The sequence below is a fragment of the Propithecus coquereli genome, unplaced genomic scaffold, assembly GCF_000956105.1.
Source record: "Propithecus coquereli isolate 6110/MARCELLA unplaced genomic scaffold, Pcoq_1.0 Scaffold77, whole genome shotgun sequence".
NCBI classification, from domain to species: Eukaryota; Metazoa; Chordata; class Mammalia; order Primates; family Indriidae; genus Propithecus; species Propithecus coquereli.
Window position 1 is genome coordinate 6,094,845 of NW_012153840.1, and position 17,491 is coordinate 6,112,335.

At 38.0% G+C, this 17,491-nt stretch overlaps 1 protein-coding gene across 1 annotated transcript in view; it reads right to left on the reverse strand.

Moving 5' to 3' along the window:
- The window catches only part of UBE4B (ubiquitination factor E4B), a 129,929-nt gene that overhangs the window by 49,890 nt on the left and 62,548 nt on the right, over positions 1-17,491 (reverse strand). The window contains exons 9-17 of the mRNA XM_012662501.1: positions 12,969-13,110; positions 11,575-11,675; positions 10,086-10,200; positions 6,340-6,423; positions 3,787-3,843; positions 3,075-3,191; positions 2,878-2,976; positions 2,031-2,144; positions 110-308 (exon numbers count right to left, since the gene is read on the reverse strand). Of these exons, the coding sequence (XP_012517955.1) occupies positions 110-308; positions 2,031-2,144; positions 2,878-2,976; positions 3,075-3,191; positions 3,787-3,843; positions 6,340-6,423; positions 10,086-10,200; positions 11,575-11,675; positions 12,969-13,110 (1,028 nt within the window). The remainder of the gene's footprint in view (positions 1-109; positions 309-2,030; positions 2,145-2,877; positions 2,977-3,074; positions 3,192-3,786; positions 3,844-6,339; positions 6,424-10,085; positions 10,201-11,574; positions 11,676-12,968; positions 13,111-17,491) is intronic.

Genomic DNA, 17,491 nt, shown 5'->3' on the forward strand with positions numbered 1-17,491 from the left:
TCTATCTCATAAATTCATCTTATGGAGAAGCAATAATCTGTGAGGCAATCGCGAGCATCCAGATAAAAGGGCAGTGTTCTAAAGGCCTCACAGAGAACACGTTACTCACAGAGTTCAGTCAGCCAGTCGTTCACATCCTCCATCGTCGCATTCACGCGCGTCTCATCATTTGGAAGAGTGATCCGACATCTTGGGTGAAATATATACGTGGGATCAACCGTTTCTAGCTTGATTTTTGTACTTAACTGCTGTAGTACCCAAAGGAAATTCAGCATAAATCCATCTGTAGATACCAATCTATCATCTGTCTGCAAAGTATGAAAAGAAAAAGATTTAAAATAACAATTTGAATAACTTTTTATGAAAGCAGACTGAACCTTCAAACATGACCATACCCTAAAGTCAATGAGAAGTCATATATATTGTCACCATTGTCATTCAATTAGCAGGCGCTATTTGTTGAGTATTAATTATATGTGACACATTTTATACATTTTCTCACTGAATCTTCACAGTAACCCTTAGAGATCAGTAACGCTGCTACTGATATTTTATAGACGAGGAATCTAAAGCCCAGTGAATTTAACTGATTTGCCCAAATTAGTAAGTAGAAACACAGTAAGTTTTGCATCCTTTCTCGTCTTCTTTTTTGAGACAGAGTCTCACTCTGTTGCCCTGGCTGGAGTGCACTGACTTCATCATAGCTCACTGCAACCTCAAATTCCTGGGCTCAAGCAATCCTCCTGCCTCAGCCTCCCAAGTAGCTAGGACTACAAGTGCGCACCAAAACACCTGGCTATTTTTTTCTATTTTTGGCAGAGACAGGGTCTCATTCTTGCTCAGGTTGGTCTCAAACTCCTTATTTCAAGCGAATCTCCAGCCTCGGCCTCCCAGAGGGCTCAGATTACAGGTGTGAGCTACTGCACCTGGCCTCTTTCTCTTCTTTATTTTCCCTCAAGAACATCAGAACTAGTTCTACTTTTTATCACTTGACATTGTTTTTCTAGCTGATAGCATTAGCATAGTCCTACATTAATAATATAACAGTTATAAGATTGATAGTTAACACTGGTTGAATAATCACTAGGTACTAGGCACTATTCCATTCTAACAACTTTATATATAATAAATCCATAAGGTAGACACTATCATTATCCCCATTTAGCAGATAAGGAAACTGAAGCACAGGAAGTAAATGTATAAGGTTCCACTCTTAGTATATGGTGGAACCATGAGTCAGCGGGTCTTCTCTACACATTTTTTTTTCTCTGATTCTGGGTAGAAGTGTCACATCATTCATTCATTATTTATTAATAATCAAGGAAGGATGCCCTTTTAACTTTTCTACTCTGGCAAAGTAGCCTCAGCCATCTCTCTCCTGGACTGATGTACCCATGGCCTTGTAACTGGCCTCCTTGGGTCTGCTCCTGACCTCCCCCCTGCTTTAGTCCATCCCCCACACAGCAGCTTTTGTGGCTTCCTGGCCAGAAACCCTCCAATGACTTCCCGTTACAGTAAACCTAACCTGATGGGGCCCCTGCCCACCCTCTAACCCCAGGCCCAGCCATTCTTGCCCGTTCACTCTCCTCCAGCAGCAAAGGCCTGTGTGTTGGGCTTGTACCAAAGCTGGCTCATTTCCACCTTAGTGCCTTACACACATCTAGAAAGTGCTTTTTTCAGCATTGCAATAGCTGGCTCTTTCTCACCAGGTCTCTGATCAAATGTGATGTCCTCAGAGAGGCCTTCCCTGCTACCCTATCAAGAATCACCCCCATACCTTCCTCCTGGTACTTACACAGTTACTCTCAAGTCCTTTGCTTTGCTTTATTTTCTTCGTAGATTTTATTACTGTCTGAAATGATACATTCGTATGTCTACTCACCCTATAGAACATATGCTCCACAAAAGCAGGAAGCTGTTCTATCTTGTTCAATACTGTGCCGCAATTCCTAGAACAATGCCTGGTAGGTACTGAATACACTTGGGTGAGATGGATGAATTCAATGAAAAGCCATCTTTGGGGACCCTACCTGCATCTGAGCTTTCTTCACGTTGGCATTGACGACAGCTGCCATGTAGCCAAGAGCAGCCTCACGGGTTTCACCATTTAACAAAATACTATGTAGAATCTTAAAGAGCTCTTGCTGAAATTTATTTTAAAAAGAAAGAAATTAAAACTTCATTTTGAACATTATTCCTTTTGGACTTTAAGAACAGCAGGCCTACTTCCCACTTTCTCTCCTTTCCCACTTTCACTCATATCATTTTGTTAAAAAGATCTTAATTGGCTTTTATTAGCCATTCATGAATCAGGCAACACCCTGTTTATCACAAGAGGAATATAAGAAATGTCCACATTCAACTGTGTCAATACAATTGCATGAAAGCAGAATATGGAGTAGAGGAGGTAAGTCATTAAGAGTTTTAACAAAATAGCCTTTGTTACTTCCTTTCCATATAGAAATTGTCTTAATTACCCAAGCCTATAATTTCTCTGCTTTTAAGTTTCAGAACTGAAGACATATTAATCTTCATTTGGGATACGTGAGTCAGCAAGGGGTAGGAAGAACGTAATAGCCCTCGTTTACCCTCACAATTTAAACACTTAAGGGGAAGCTGGAGAAAGAACACGGCCACTAAACTTAGGACCAGCCCCCAGTGATGCTACATAAAAAGGGCATCTTAGTATTGTTGTTGCTGTTATTATTTAAGACACAGGTTACTTATATACAGCTAATCTTTCTTTTTCAAAAGATCTTCATTGGCCTTTATTAGGCATTCATGAATCAGGCAGCATCCCATTTGCAAAGCAGAAAGAGCTCCCTATCTATAGCTGATCTTTTAGTAATCCTTTGGATTTGTTTTCTGAACACCTACCCTTCCAAGCTCTAAGTAATGCTGTAGTGACTGGCTAACAACACGAGTGTTTTCCAGGGTAATGGCAGGCCCTGAAAAATATTTTTCGACCACTTTAGCCTGGAAAGAGAAGGAAAAAACTCGATCAACATATAATGTACATTTGGGAAGGAATCTGAACAAAAGAGCAGCAAAGTGCAAATGGCCACTATACTTACATCATCTTCTGCAAAGACTGAGAAGCTAAAGAAAGCTCCCAAGTAAGAGAGTCTCTGTAGCTCCCGCCCAGAGCCAGGGCTTAAGGATTTCGGCAACCACAATGGCAAAGAAGCAACCTAGGTAAATAAATGGAGGAGGCCAGTCAAGCTGCTAAACAGGCAAACTAGTTAAACGTATAATGAACAGAGTTCTCAACAGCAGCCCTGCTCAGGCGGTTCTTGGCTGCCAGCACAATGGCTGACACTTAACATATAAAAACACAGGTACACAATACATTAGGAATCCTGCTGTTATTTTCTCACCTCAGGTGGAAGAAAACCCTCTGACTCCTCTACGTTTTTACAAGACATTGAATTTTTATGTTTCAAAAATACTCTAGAATGGAGTTCAAATAAACTATTATACTTCCGAAGGACTTAAGTAAAATTTCCCCATAGGACCTGTTATTCCAGCTGTATAATCCTTAAACACACACACACACACACACACACACACACACACACACTCACAGAAGTCAACAACTTCATTGCAGGAAATAACGTGAATGACAACAATTTAACAGGTGAGAGACTCCCAGACATGTTACCTCCATCTACATCTAAATGTCCTTCAAGAAAAGTTTTTCAGATAATGTTACTTAAGGAACATCTTCTGGGTTATGATATTAATATATTCACTGAAAATGTGCAGGCCAATCAGGGAGGTGCTTACCAAATTGCATACAGGGTGTGTCTTCCCAAACTTGGTTTCACAGAGCTCACCCAGTGCCTAGAAATAAGATCAGAAAGAGTCACTTAAATGTATTTCATCTTAAACTGACTGTCATGTGTAACATCAAGGAATAGCTTTATCTGCTGCTATAAGTACACATGCATTCCCTCTAAAATAGTAACAGACAGCTGTACTACTTTTTTCTGATTAATAAACTAATACACACACATTTTTAAAAACTTGAAATAAAATAAATACAAACTGAAACTAAAAAAATCATTCAAACTTTATACTCAGAAATAAACCCTATTGATATTATGATTAACAGTTTTCCACATATATTTTTGTGTACTGTGTGTACATACATATACATATAGTATATGTTTTTATAAAAAACATGTTTTTCACTTTGCATCTTTCCATGTCAAAAAGATTTATTTCATAAATAGATGGCTAGCCTTGGTAGTGCTCAACACGACTACAAACAATTACAACTTAATAAGCTATCAAATTCAGAACGTATTTATTAGAAGCATAACTTGGTTTCAAGATATCTAGAACTTTTGGGAACTCCAACACTTTCCTTCAGGGCTCCAATCATTCTCACATTAGAAAATTATGAAAAACAGTTTTTAGGGGCATAAACGCAATTCAACATGGCCACAATAATGCAATCAAACGCTATTTTTATCAGTGAATTTAATTTTCTCTGTGATTTAGACACAGCTCTAGAAGTTGCTACGCCAGCCAAAGGAAGCTTGTGGGTCGTGCGTTTAGGCATTGACACAACTTTTAGAAGCTCTGAGGCTCCAGACTCTCAGCAGGAAAAGTTCTCACTGCCCAGAGCAGGAGTTCACAAACTCGGCTGCACGTCAGGATCACATGGGAAGGTTTTGAACAACCCAATGCCACACCCACAGCCCCGACAAACTAAAGGTCAATTTCTGGGGCTGGGAGCCAGGCAGGAGCTTTTAGAGTTCCCCAGGTGATTCCAAGGTATGGCTCAGTAGGATCCACTGACCCAGAGAACGATCATAATTATTTCTGAGTTTAGCTCCAACAGTGTCCTCTCCCTGCCTTTCGTTATTACACTCTCTCTCTTGCATCCTCATTATTATACAAGCATCAATAATGGTACAAAATGAAATTATTGTCCACCACAATGAAGGCCTTTGTCTTGTGAGCAAAAGGACACTCTGTTGATATCTGACACTAAAAGCTCCTCACTGAAACATCAAGCTAATTCAAACCACAACCAAAAAGCCAAGAATTCCATGAAGAAATATTTACATAATACAGTGATAATTAGTGTTCACTAAAATATTTCATCATTGAACTCAAACAATCAGATTGTTCTACTTCCTTTCATCTGCCACAGGCAGAATAATGACTAATAGAATTTTATTAGGAACCTGAATAACATGCACAATGGAAAGAGCCTAGACATAAATCCATTGAACTTATTTTTAAAAGTAGGAATTCCTGTTTCACCTTCTGATGTCCCAGCATTATCTTTAACATTTAGCCTTTTAGTGCTATGATAGTTTTTTTTTAAAAAATAGATCAATGTACTCTTTGTGTACACCTTTGTTTTAGCATTTATCAAAGTGTCACTGTCAACTTGTTTTGCTGGAGTTTTGATTTTTGCAGTAGATTCTAAGTGCCTGCAGCAGAGGGGCCTTGTCTTACTAGCTCCCATGTTCCCAGTGCCTAGCACGGAACAGATCCTCAGTAAGTAATGAGGGAATGGTATCATGAAATCAAGCAATAGTACGAGTGAAAGGAATACAGTAAAAAAATCAATTTAACCGCAGCCTCAATTTATACAAGGTTGTATTTATACATAAATTTATTCCTTCATACTTCTACAATGAAAAATATTCAGTAATACTTCAAAATATTTTTCCTCAAAAATTTCAAAGAAACAAATCCAGTATAGAAAAGAGCCTCTTGTTTTCATTCTTGTTCCAGTGTTTTCCCAACAGCCAAGTCCCCCTATGAGAATCTAGCCGAAGATTCTGTCTACAATTTATGCTTGCTCTAAGTATCTTAAGGAGCAAAGCCGATCTATGCTTCCCAGGAAAAGCCTGCAGATGAAGTGTACGGCATTAGGAAACAGGGAAGATGAACAAGAGAGTTACTCTGAGATATTCTGCACAGAAGTCAACATATAAAACTGTACTACTTTTCTTAGTATAACTCTGCCTTTTAAATAACAAATTTAATCCCAAATATAGTATGCTCGTTGCTAGGAGAACTGGAAGGATACCACCAATAATTACGTTTTTTATAAGCTATATAATACGGTGAAGTACATTTTAATAAGGGCATCGCTGACTCCTGTCTAGGACTTGGATAGGTGGAACATGTACCAGGCTGCTAACTGTCTTCACTGATGCATCTCACTGCACACCAAACACTGCATGGCCAACACAATGATTTCATAAATTTGAAAACAAGGTTGATCATGGACCTGAAAGAAAAGTGTATGTTAAAATAATCTAAAAGAAAAACATCTATCAAATGGGTTAAAGAAAAAGAACAAAGTTTTACCATGAGGGGGTATTTGAAGTAGTCACTATCAAGGGAGCACTCTTTGGCAGCAAGAGCCAGGCCTTGTAAAATGGGGATAAAGATCTATAAGAAAAAAAAAACCAGAAATAGAAGTTTAAGAAAATCTAGTAGGAAGCATGTCAAATAAGGTGCTGAATCTGAATGTTCAGGCATTTCTACTCTTTCCCTAAGGAAAAGCTTGGAGTTTAGAATTCAGCCAGAATGTTGACCTGTCCTTTGACAAGGCTAACCGTAAAGTAATGAAGCTGAATTCTCCAGAAATAAGAGGGTTTTGGTGAACCCTAATACTCTGGCAGGACTCCCAGTAATTCAACAGAAACCCACAAATTTGCAGCCTGCCGAAGGACTCTCCAAGGGTCCCTGCTCTAATCAATTAAATTCTGCACATCTCAGCAACTAATATATTCTTGATTACCAAGCAGCTATAATCTGTAGAAGCAATTACATGTTCCAATATTTTTTCATCTCTATCAACACACTTTTAAAAAGTCTTTTTCTGTTTATTTTGTGGAAAACAAGAAAAAAGATCGACAAAAGATATTGTTGTTAAACTTAATTAAGTTAGAGCAAAGAGATGGCTGGTAAATGGTGAAATTGAAAAAGAAAGCTTTAGTTAGAATGTCTTACCTCCACACAGGGTGTAATTAATATACTAACCTGGTATTGGAGCTTAAGAGCACTACAATCCACTTTTATAGAAGTTTACCATTAATACGGGGTAACACTATACAAGGTTTACTCAGCACAGCTCATCTTCAAATTTCACAATGTACTCGCTGATCAAAACATTTAGGGAGTTGGTTGGGATTCAAGATTGACAACATTAAGTAGAAGACGTTGTAAACAACAGCTGACAATCTGAATATCGCAAGTTGTAAAGGAAGTATAGTGAAGCCAACAGAAACTTGAAAACTTCCCTTTCCTACTAATTTCATCCCATCATACTGAGCACCTTAGTCATTTAAAGAGCACAGTACAAACATACCATGGAATGCAAAGTATCTGTGCAGTGTTTTGACATATCAACACAGCTCTGGAAGAGCTTATTCTAGTTTTTGCGACTCAAACAATCAGGGTGGAAGTAATATGCTTTCACAAACCAGCTAAAAATGGAGAAAAAATACTCGGGGTGTGGGGGTAGGAAATGTCAACATTGCAATCAAGAAGAAAAGACAGGCCAGGCTCAGTGGCTGTAAGCCTCGCACTTTCGGGGACTGAGGAAGGAGGATAGCTTGAGACCAGGAGTTTGAGACCAGCCTGAGCAACACAGTAAGACCTCATCTCTACAGAAAATAGAAAAATTAGCCGGGTGTGGTGGTGCATGCCTGAAGTTCCAGCTACTCGGGAGGCTGAGGCAGGATTGCTTGAGGTTGCAGTGAGCTACGATGACACCACTATACTCTACCCTAGGCAGCAGAGCAAAAGAAACAAAAGAAGAAGAAGAAAAGACAAACAGAAGTTCTGGAATCACCAAAAATAAATTTTATAATTGGTCATTCAAAAAAATTTCTAAGCATTTTTTCAGGAACGCTATAAGTAAAATACCTTTACCCTTTCTAGTACAGTTATCCACTTGTGCAAGGAGGGCTCAATGTGTAATAACTAGACATAATTTTACTACATATGTTTCAAATAGTCAAATTATATTATTTATGTGATCTACATATTTTAAATAATTCTCTTATTTTAAAATAAATGCCTCCCAGCATGGATTAAAAAAATGCTACAAATATTCATCTCCAATCCTAAATTCTAGCTGCTATTTATTTCTGTTTATCTGTGAACACCATTCAAATGTTAAAACAAGGTAGAAATTTTAGTGAAAGATTTAATAATTCACATTTGCTGCTCTTTTAAGACAAAAGGTAAAATGCTGTTTTTCAGCTCAGCAGCTCCAGTCCACTCATCTTCTCTCTCCAGAAAAAAACACATGGTTGCACGTGAGAAAAGACAAGGAGTGGTTGAAAAGGGATCAGAATTCTGGGATTAAAACTAAACATGTCTGTGGTGGTCAGACAACACTTAATTTAAATGCATTAAATGTAAATGCATTAAATGCCACTGTTATTATACACCTGAAAATAGTGATTTTGATATTATGTGAATTTCACTCAATTTAAAAAACCCAAAGAGGTCATTTCATAACATCTGTGTTTTAAGTTTGTTTATGAATAAAATAGGCATAATATACCCCTTTTGGCTGATCACTGGACTGATCTTATGTAGTTAAAACTACTGTATGTTCAAATGACATCTTTAGAATAAGAAAAGTATTCTAATTAATACCCATCACATGCATAATGTATTAATACTGCACCACTTAAACCTTCCAAGACGTTATTTGTTTTCATCAGAGTTCACTTATCTTTCTAAAGACGAAAAGCTCACTATGCTGCCTGAGTATTCCTGTAAGTCAACAAGACCATCATTTAGGGTAAGTAGTTAATGCATTCCGGATACAGTACACAACACTAACTAGAATTTTTATTCTTGAATTTTGGATTCTTTTTTTATGAATATTTTCAAGACTACTGAAAATACAATTCCAGAGAATTAAAAAGTCTTAAAATTAACAGTTATGAATAAATATTAGGTATAAAACAGAGTAAAAGGAATCACACCAATTATAGCTACTGCCCTGTTAATTCCTCTAGTCACATAAAAAAAGAAATGATAATACAGCAAACTGTAAGAAAATTTTATGAAAATCCTTTCATCTAAGGGAAGCAACTGTGTGAAGGTTCTAGACAAAGTGCTTACTTTACAGAACAGGTCCATAAAACAGCAACGAAAATGTTAACGCCAAATTTCACCTTGGAAGAAACTTTCCAGACTAAGTAAACAGTTTTATTATTAAATATCACATATCTTCATTTTCACTTGACTTTATACAATGAAGTATCAAAACAATGTATAAATACTTAATGGAATAATTAGTAAGAAACAAGACATCTTTCCTAGTTTAGTGGTGAGAAGACAAAGATTCTAAGTGCCATGCAAACTGCCATGGGTTAATTTATTAATCTTATAAACTTAGAGAACTAATTTTTAACACTACTCATCTGGCAAACGCACAGCATGCCTTATGCTATCTTTTGGTGTTCCTCTGTTAAAAGCTCCTTGAAATCAGGGACAGGGCCTTATATTTTTTTCTTATCTCCCAAAGCACTTAGCATAGACTTTATTTAAAAGACTAATGTTTGGCCAGGCATGGTGGCTCATGCCTGTAATCTTAGCACTCTGGGAAGCTGTGGCAGGAGGACCGACTGAGGTCAGGAGTTCAAGACCAGCCTGCACAACAGAGAGATGCCTTCTCTACTAAAGATAGAAAAAATTAGCTGGACGTGGTAATGCGCACCTATAGTCCAGCTACTTGGGATGCTGAGGCAGTAGGATTGCTTGAGCCCCGGAGTTTGAGGTTGCTGTGAGCTAGGCTGACGTCACAGCACTCTAGCCCAGGTGACAGAATGAGACAATGTCTCAAAAAAAATAAAAGACTAATTAGTTTGACTAATTAGTTGAAATGGACAAGTGATTTAAACAACGTAGCTGTCAATCCTAATTCCTCAAGAAATAATCTCAGGTAGCTCTTTTCCCTAGGCAAATAATACATACGTGTTCAAATTCAGAAACAAAATTTTTCAACATGTAGTGTGTTTAGAAATCAGCCTCAGCATAGAGACTCTTAGGCGAAAAGTTGCAGTAACAAACTCATACAACCATACCTGCTTGAACACTTCTTCATCCTGGTGAGTAGTTCTCACCAGTTCTTGAATGAAGCCATATGGGAGATTCCTACACAGCATATACGGCACTAGGAAGGACGGCTGCTGCATGGACCTGCGGACCCACGAAAATCAAGGACTGCAGTGAAATCACCTTATCACCATGTAACAAAGCACACGAAATACCATGTCAGTAACAACTCCCCAGTCAAAGTCAAACTTGAAATCTCCCAAATATTCTGAACAATAGTTTTAAACAAAAGATAACCCTTCTTATCATTAGTAATCACTTTTTGGCATTTTTAATGAGATACTATAGGAAGTTCAAAAGAATCCATCTTTTCCTACACAGAGCCCTTTAAAAATGAAGCATTAAAACAAACGATACATTGTATGTTTCTTTTACTTACTTGTTTATGCCTCATCCAAATTGGGGGCAAAAAAGATTAGTAGTGGCTGAAGACTTTTAAAAATTTCTTATTAATTTTAACCATAGAACATTTTTTGAGTTTTGGTACATGTATACAATTTTCCTTCTTTTTGAAAAGTTTCAAAAACATATGGTTATGGGACAGAATATAAGAACGCCAAGAACAAATAAATGTAACTTTATTCATTCTAAATAAATTAATTAATATCTAAAATTCTTTAGATATTTTTTGCATAAAAGAAATGAAGTATAGTCCCTTTTTAAAAACTTGAAACCTTTATGGAACTCTCAAAAACAAATAAATAATGTAGTAAACTGGGTGATTTCACAAATTGTCTATTCCATTACTGTTCTTTATTATTCACTGAACAGAAATTGCGTGATACATCGAAGGTGATGATCCACACAAAAAGCAGTTGCTTTTAAACTAAATTACTAATTTTCTGCCTTGATGTCTATATATTTCAACAATAGTCTATTTCAAAAAGCACATAGAACTCTTAAAACATAACTAATTTTTTTTTTTTTTTTAGAGATGGGGTCTCACTCTGTTGTCCAGGCTGGAGTGCAGTAGAGCAATCACAACTCACTGCGGCCTCGAATTCCTGGGCTCAACCAATCCTCTTGCTTGGGCTTCCAGAGTAGCTGGGGCTGTACAGGCGTGTGCTACCATGCCCAGATAATTTTTCTTATTTTTTTGTAGAGACCCAGTCTTGCTATGTTGCCCAGGCTAGTCTTAAACTCCTGTCCTCAAACAATCCTCCCGCTTTGGCCTCCCAAAGTACTGGGATTACAGGCCTGAGCCACCGCACCTGGTCCTAATTTCTTTTTAAAATATGCTTTGCACTACTTTAGAAGATGAGGAAGAAAAGGATGTTTTATTTTCATAGTATTTTAGATATGGAAAGGGACCTCAGGGATCATTTAATCAAACAGTTTCATTTTACAGGTGAAGGATGTAGTTAGCCAAGGTGGTGTAGAATGGCTGGGCAGCCTGACGTCCACTAATGGGCAGGTTCCTCTGCCTTCTAACATCAAGCACATAATGGTTCTTCTTACCTCGGCTGCGTTAGGGAGCCTTGTAGTACTAATGCAGTATGGGATATGCACTGAGAGCGGATGTTGCTCAGAAGCTGGCTGACTGCCGGCTGGCTGCACATCTGAAAAAGAAAGGTGGAAGTTAGGAGGATAAGAAACGAACAAAATAATCCCATGCTGCTGAAAACTGACAAGAGTCAAAACACATCGACTGCCATAAAGTGGCATGTGCTTTTCTCTCCCTTTATTCATAATGAACAAGTACACGAGTACACTGTGTCGTCCAAGTACACTGCCTCGGTGAAAGTAACGGTCAGAGAAGAAAGAAGTGCAAGTTTGAGGGGACCACTCAAGAACCTCGGAAATGTGCCCACTCTCTTTGCTTTCAAGCCTCTAAGAGATCTTTCACAAATGTGAAACTAACCAGTGAACAACTGGAATGTAAACTGGAACCAGAAAATGAAATAGGAATAAAATGAGAAAACAATGAAGCCAGTCAGCACAAAATAGGGGAAAAGGTGTAGCTTGCTGAGAGTTTAAACCCAGCCTTGCAACTTATTACTTGTGATTCTATGTGATTACTATGTGATTCTGGACAATTACTTATAATCTCTCCGAGTTTCATTTGCTGGTTCACACAGTGGAAAAAGAATACCTATCCAATACTGGGTTCCACTGGACTAAGTAGGCATCAGTGAGAATACAAGCTAATGTAGACTTAGCACATTACTTGATGGTCTACAGGTGCTTCATAATGTTGGTCATTATAGCAATTATGAAAGACTGTCACAAATTATCAGGGCCAGGCACGGTGGCTGACGCCTGTAATCCTAGCACTCTGGGAGGCCGAGGTGGGAGGATTGCTTGAGCTCAGGAGTTCGAGACCAGCCCGAGCAAGAGCGAGACCCCTTCTCTACTAAAAATAGAAAAATTAGCTGGGCATGGTGGTGTGTGCCTGTAGTCCCAGCTACTAGGGAGGCTGAGGCAGGAGAATCCCTTGAGCCCAGGAGTATGAGGTTGCCGTGAGCGAGGCTGATGCTATGGCACTCTAGCCCAGGTGACAAAGCGAGACTCCATCTCAAAAAAAAAAAAAAAGAAAGAAAGAAATTATCAGGGCCATGTACACCCAGCTACAGTGTAGTCAAGAGAGAGGACTCTGAAGCCAGGCCACCTGGGTTCACATTTTGGCCCTGTCACTTCTTCCCTCACTAGGATGTGAGTACCACCCCTGCCATGAGGGCAGGGATCTCTATTTTGTTCGGTGAGTTCCTAATATAGTGCTTGGCACATAGCAGATGCTTAATAACTACTTTACTGATTGAATAAATGAATAAATAATAATTCTCTCCTAAAGGGGGGATTATTTATCACACAAATAACCAGGTTTTTAAAAAACTGAATCTATTTCATATTACCTTTGGTGCTTTTTTCTCCTCTATTCCAACTCGGTCAAAACACTCGATGAGGTAGTTCAGCATATCTGTCTCCTTGCACGTTTCAATGGTAAAATGGTCACTGTAAGAATCCCAGTTACTTGCTCCGCCAGAGGCTCCCAAACTTTGGAGAAAAGAAAAAAAATTGATGATTCTTATCTCTTCTTGATTATTTCTTTTTGACAGAGTTTGCATTTCTGCAGCAGAAAGCCTGTTAAGATCCCTGCACTCATAACAAAGCTCAAACACCCATGCAGCCAAGAATGGAGCTGACTGCTTATTTCGCCTGTTCCAACCCCGACAATAGTAATTTTTGGTAAACATTTTTTGGACCTAAGAAGGGGACCTTTTCTTACTGCGGACAGCAACTTACAAAACCAGAAGGACTAAGAACTGCTACTGAGTACTAGGCATTTGAAGGGATATCATAGGTACTTAAACCAAACTGACTAGCATCACTCAGAACTGTAGGTTAAAGCCAGACTATGCTATTGCTGTAATCAAACTCCTTAAGAGTGAAGTTATGAGGGACTAACAAAATATCCCTTATCCTTAGGACTTCTAGCATAGTTCTCAAAAGCCTTCATCCAGCATTTGGCAACAGGACCATAGCTTAGGAAAACTGTCTAGTTAGAAGGAGACATGAATATATTTGCTATCAACATAAAAATTTCTAAAACTATCCGTGAAAAGGACAAAGTAGTACAATAAAAACAAAAACAAAACAAAAATCTTGCACTAGGAATAACGAGACTCAGGTTCTAGCCCCAATCCTACTGCTAACTTGTTACCTGGACCTAGAACCTCTATCTGATTTGTAGTAAAGCTTTAACAAAATAATGTGGAAGTGCTTTGTAAAATGTAAGTAGGATACAATGTGAACCACTGTTATTATTAGTAATAACTATTCTCTGAGACACAAAACAAACATAATCACAGGGTTAGGTTTGAGGAAATTAAAGTTAGAATCAACAATTGACAAGTCACATACCAAATCTGGTCTTTAATTCCCAAATTGATTTGCTATACACAATAGATACAAAGAGATTAATCATGGCTAGAAGCAAGGAACTCTAAAATGAAGAGGAAATGAGAAAATATAAACTTAGCAAAAAAAAAAAAAAAATTACATACAGAAGATGACACAGGAGGGGACTATCAGGAACATGAGAGACACATCCCCACTTCAACACAGGGCAAACAATGCCTAGAAACTAAAAGGACCAAGAGGAATTCAGATATCAACAACATGCTTTACAGATAGATAGATATGCATGACTAACTTTGGAATACAGTCATGAGCTACATAATGACATTTTGGTCAACAACAGACCACATATACCATGGTGGTCCCATAGATTATATTAGTAATACTGCATTTTTACAGTACCTTGTCTATGTTTAGATATGTTTACATACACAAATACTCACCACTGTTACAACTGCCTATAGTATTCAGTACAATTACGTGCTGTACAGGTAGATTTGTAGCCTAGGAGCAATAGGCATGTAGTAGGCCGCACCATCTAGGTTTATATAAGTCATGATGTCTGAACGATGACGAAATTGCCTAATGACATATTTCTCAGAATGTGTGGCTGTAGTTAAGTGACATATGACTGTATATACACAACTGTCGTTAGAATTTTGGAAAAATATACATAATCGACCTTGGAATGAAATGCTGATATTAACATATTTCAATAAAAGTGTTTAAGGTGAAAATAGTGCCAGTTTGAAATCCAAGGCGTTCAGCCCAGACTCTAGTAACTTAGATTTGTACAACCTACGATCTAGGTCGGATAGACTGGGGAGAGGGTGGGGAACCCGGTGTGGGGCTGGGGAGCCGACGAGGCTGAGGGCAGTCACAGGAATAGAGTGGCTACTCCCTGCTGGCTGAGCCACCTGCAAGGCACCTCACCAGAGTCATGGCAAAGGTGGGCATGACTTGGGACAATGGGAACCCCAAAAAACAAAGACAATTAATTCTTGTGTCTTTATAGCAATTAATTTTTTGGTACACTTTATTATTAATTAGTGGCAGGATCTGGTATCTGCTAATTGGCCTGACAATTAGAAAAGTGAGTATTGTAATAAAGCACAGGAAAAACATACATACTAACAGAAAAACCCATCAACTATTAGAAGTGCAGTGAATCCCCAAAAGTAGAAAGGGGAAAAGAGAGATCTGTCTTTACTCGCAGCCATCTTAGTGTCGAGCGATTCCCCCCTCTTCCATGTGACATTAGTGACTCAGTGATTACCTTCACTGCACTTCCCAAAGATAAACTTTGCTGACACAGGCTTGTACCTATACACAATTAGGGCAATTTTCCTTTGAGCAGCTCTTGCAGATGACAATGAAAATAGATCTTCCTCATGTTTAAAATGAAAAAATCTAAACTATACATTTCCCTGATCATAAGTCCCATATTTTTCACATTTTTACATTTCTGGAATAGAAAGCATTTTATGTTTGATCTCAATAGGTCCTTGCTGGCCAGGATCTTTGTAGATGTGAGTAAATTAAGGTTTTGAGATGGGGAGATTATCTTGGATTACCTAGGCAGGCCCTAAATGCAATCACTTGTATCCTTATAAGAAGGAGGCAGAGGCTGGGTGTGGTGGCTCGCACCTGTAATCCCAACACTATGGGAGGCCGAGGCAGGAGGATCACTTGAGCTCTGGAGTTCAAGACCAGCCCGAGCAAGACCGAGACCTTGCCTTTACAAAAAACAGAAAAATTAGCTGGGCGTGGAGGCATGTGTCGGTAGTCCCAGCTACTCGGGAGGCTGAAGCAAGAAGCCTGCTTGAGGCCAGGAGTTTGAGGTTGCAGTGAGCTATGATGACACCACTGCACTCTACCCTGGGAGACAGAGCAAGCCCTGTCTCAAAAAAGAAAAAAAAAAAATTGTACTTGCTCTATAGGATTGTTATAAGCATTAATATATATATATGTATAAACTCCTGGGCTCAAGGATCACTTGAGGTTGCAGTGAGTATGATCATGCCACTGCACTCTAGCCCAGGTGACAGAGCAAGCCCTGTCTCAAAAAAGAAAAAAAAAAAATTGTACTTGCTCTATAGGATTGTTATAAGCATTAATGCATTAGTAATTATTAAGTACTTTTTAAAATAAAACAAAGGTACAAAACCCATAAAAATACCTAAATTGTGCCATTATACAATCTAAACAAAAGAAATTCATCAAAGATTAAATATACTTCTTATCTGTAATTCTTGGTTTGTACCACCTAAGTCTGCTAAATAGGTGAGGCTAAGCTGGCAACTGAAATCTTAGCAATTTAAGGCTTTCTCTAAAAACATGGAACTTTAGTTCCAAATATGCCATACATTTCAAGCATTCATAGGTACTGTCCTGTACTAAAGGCTGCTTCATTTCATTCCTCTGACCTTGGTCTTTTTTTCTTTTTAATGTAAATAAAATCTGATCCAATAAAAGAAAGAGTCACAATATTTTGGAAAGCTGCGTTCTATAGTCTTCTTTGGCAAGGTATGACTGAATGTTCATTCACGGAAACAAAATAACACATCTACCTAATAGCATTGGTATGTGGATTAAATGTGATAAAGCATGTAAAAGGCTGGAATAAAGTCTGGCACATAGAGTGCTTTTTAATTTCTACCTGCTGCTGTCACCATTATTAGTATTATTCCTATGATTATTACTCTATATCCTGTTACCATTTCATTATATCCTAAGTTACTGTTAACATATAGCAGCCTGTGTGCAGAAAGAACATTGGAGATCAGAGTAGTCCAGGTTTTTTCACACGATAGCTGAATAAAAATGAGCACATTCTTTAAACACGTTTTATAAACCTTATTTGTAAAATGAGGGATAGCATCATCTACCTTACACAGGCATTATGAGGATTATACTAAAGGTGACATGAAATGGAAAAGCACTTTTTAAACAATAAGAAACTATAAATACCTAAGGCATTATTATTATCTGATGAACAATAGCAGGTACACGGATGTTTAAAAAGCAACACAGAATTGTCACTAATTTACGGTCCCACATCCTGCCTTGGTTCCAGGACTGTATATAATCCATAAGTTCAGGAACCTGCCTTACAGAAAAACTTCTATCTATAGCTACTGTAATACATATTTAATAAAACTGACTGATGTTCTCAAGCATATACTTACCTTTACTATTGTTTTAGGGCGTTTTTTAAAAAATAGTTTAGGCTTTTCCACCACAGGAAGAGGTGGAAGTTTTTTAAGCTCCTGTAGGACAGTGGTTGCAGCACGTTTCTTGGAGAGTTTTTTGCTATTTCCCTCTCCTTCTGCGGAAAACTCTCCCACTGACACTCGAGTAACAAAGCTTTTCATATGTGGTGGTCCACTTTCTTTAATAACCTATTAAATACATGTAAAATATTAAATAATGTATAGGCATTTAAGATGTATTCTTACAACATGACTCTTTCTTAATATTCATAATAATCAAAATTGATAATATGCCAAAATTATAG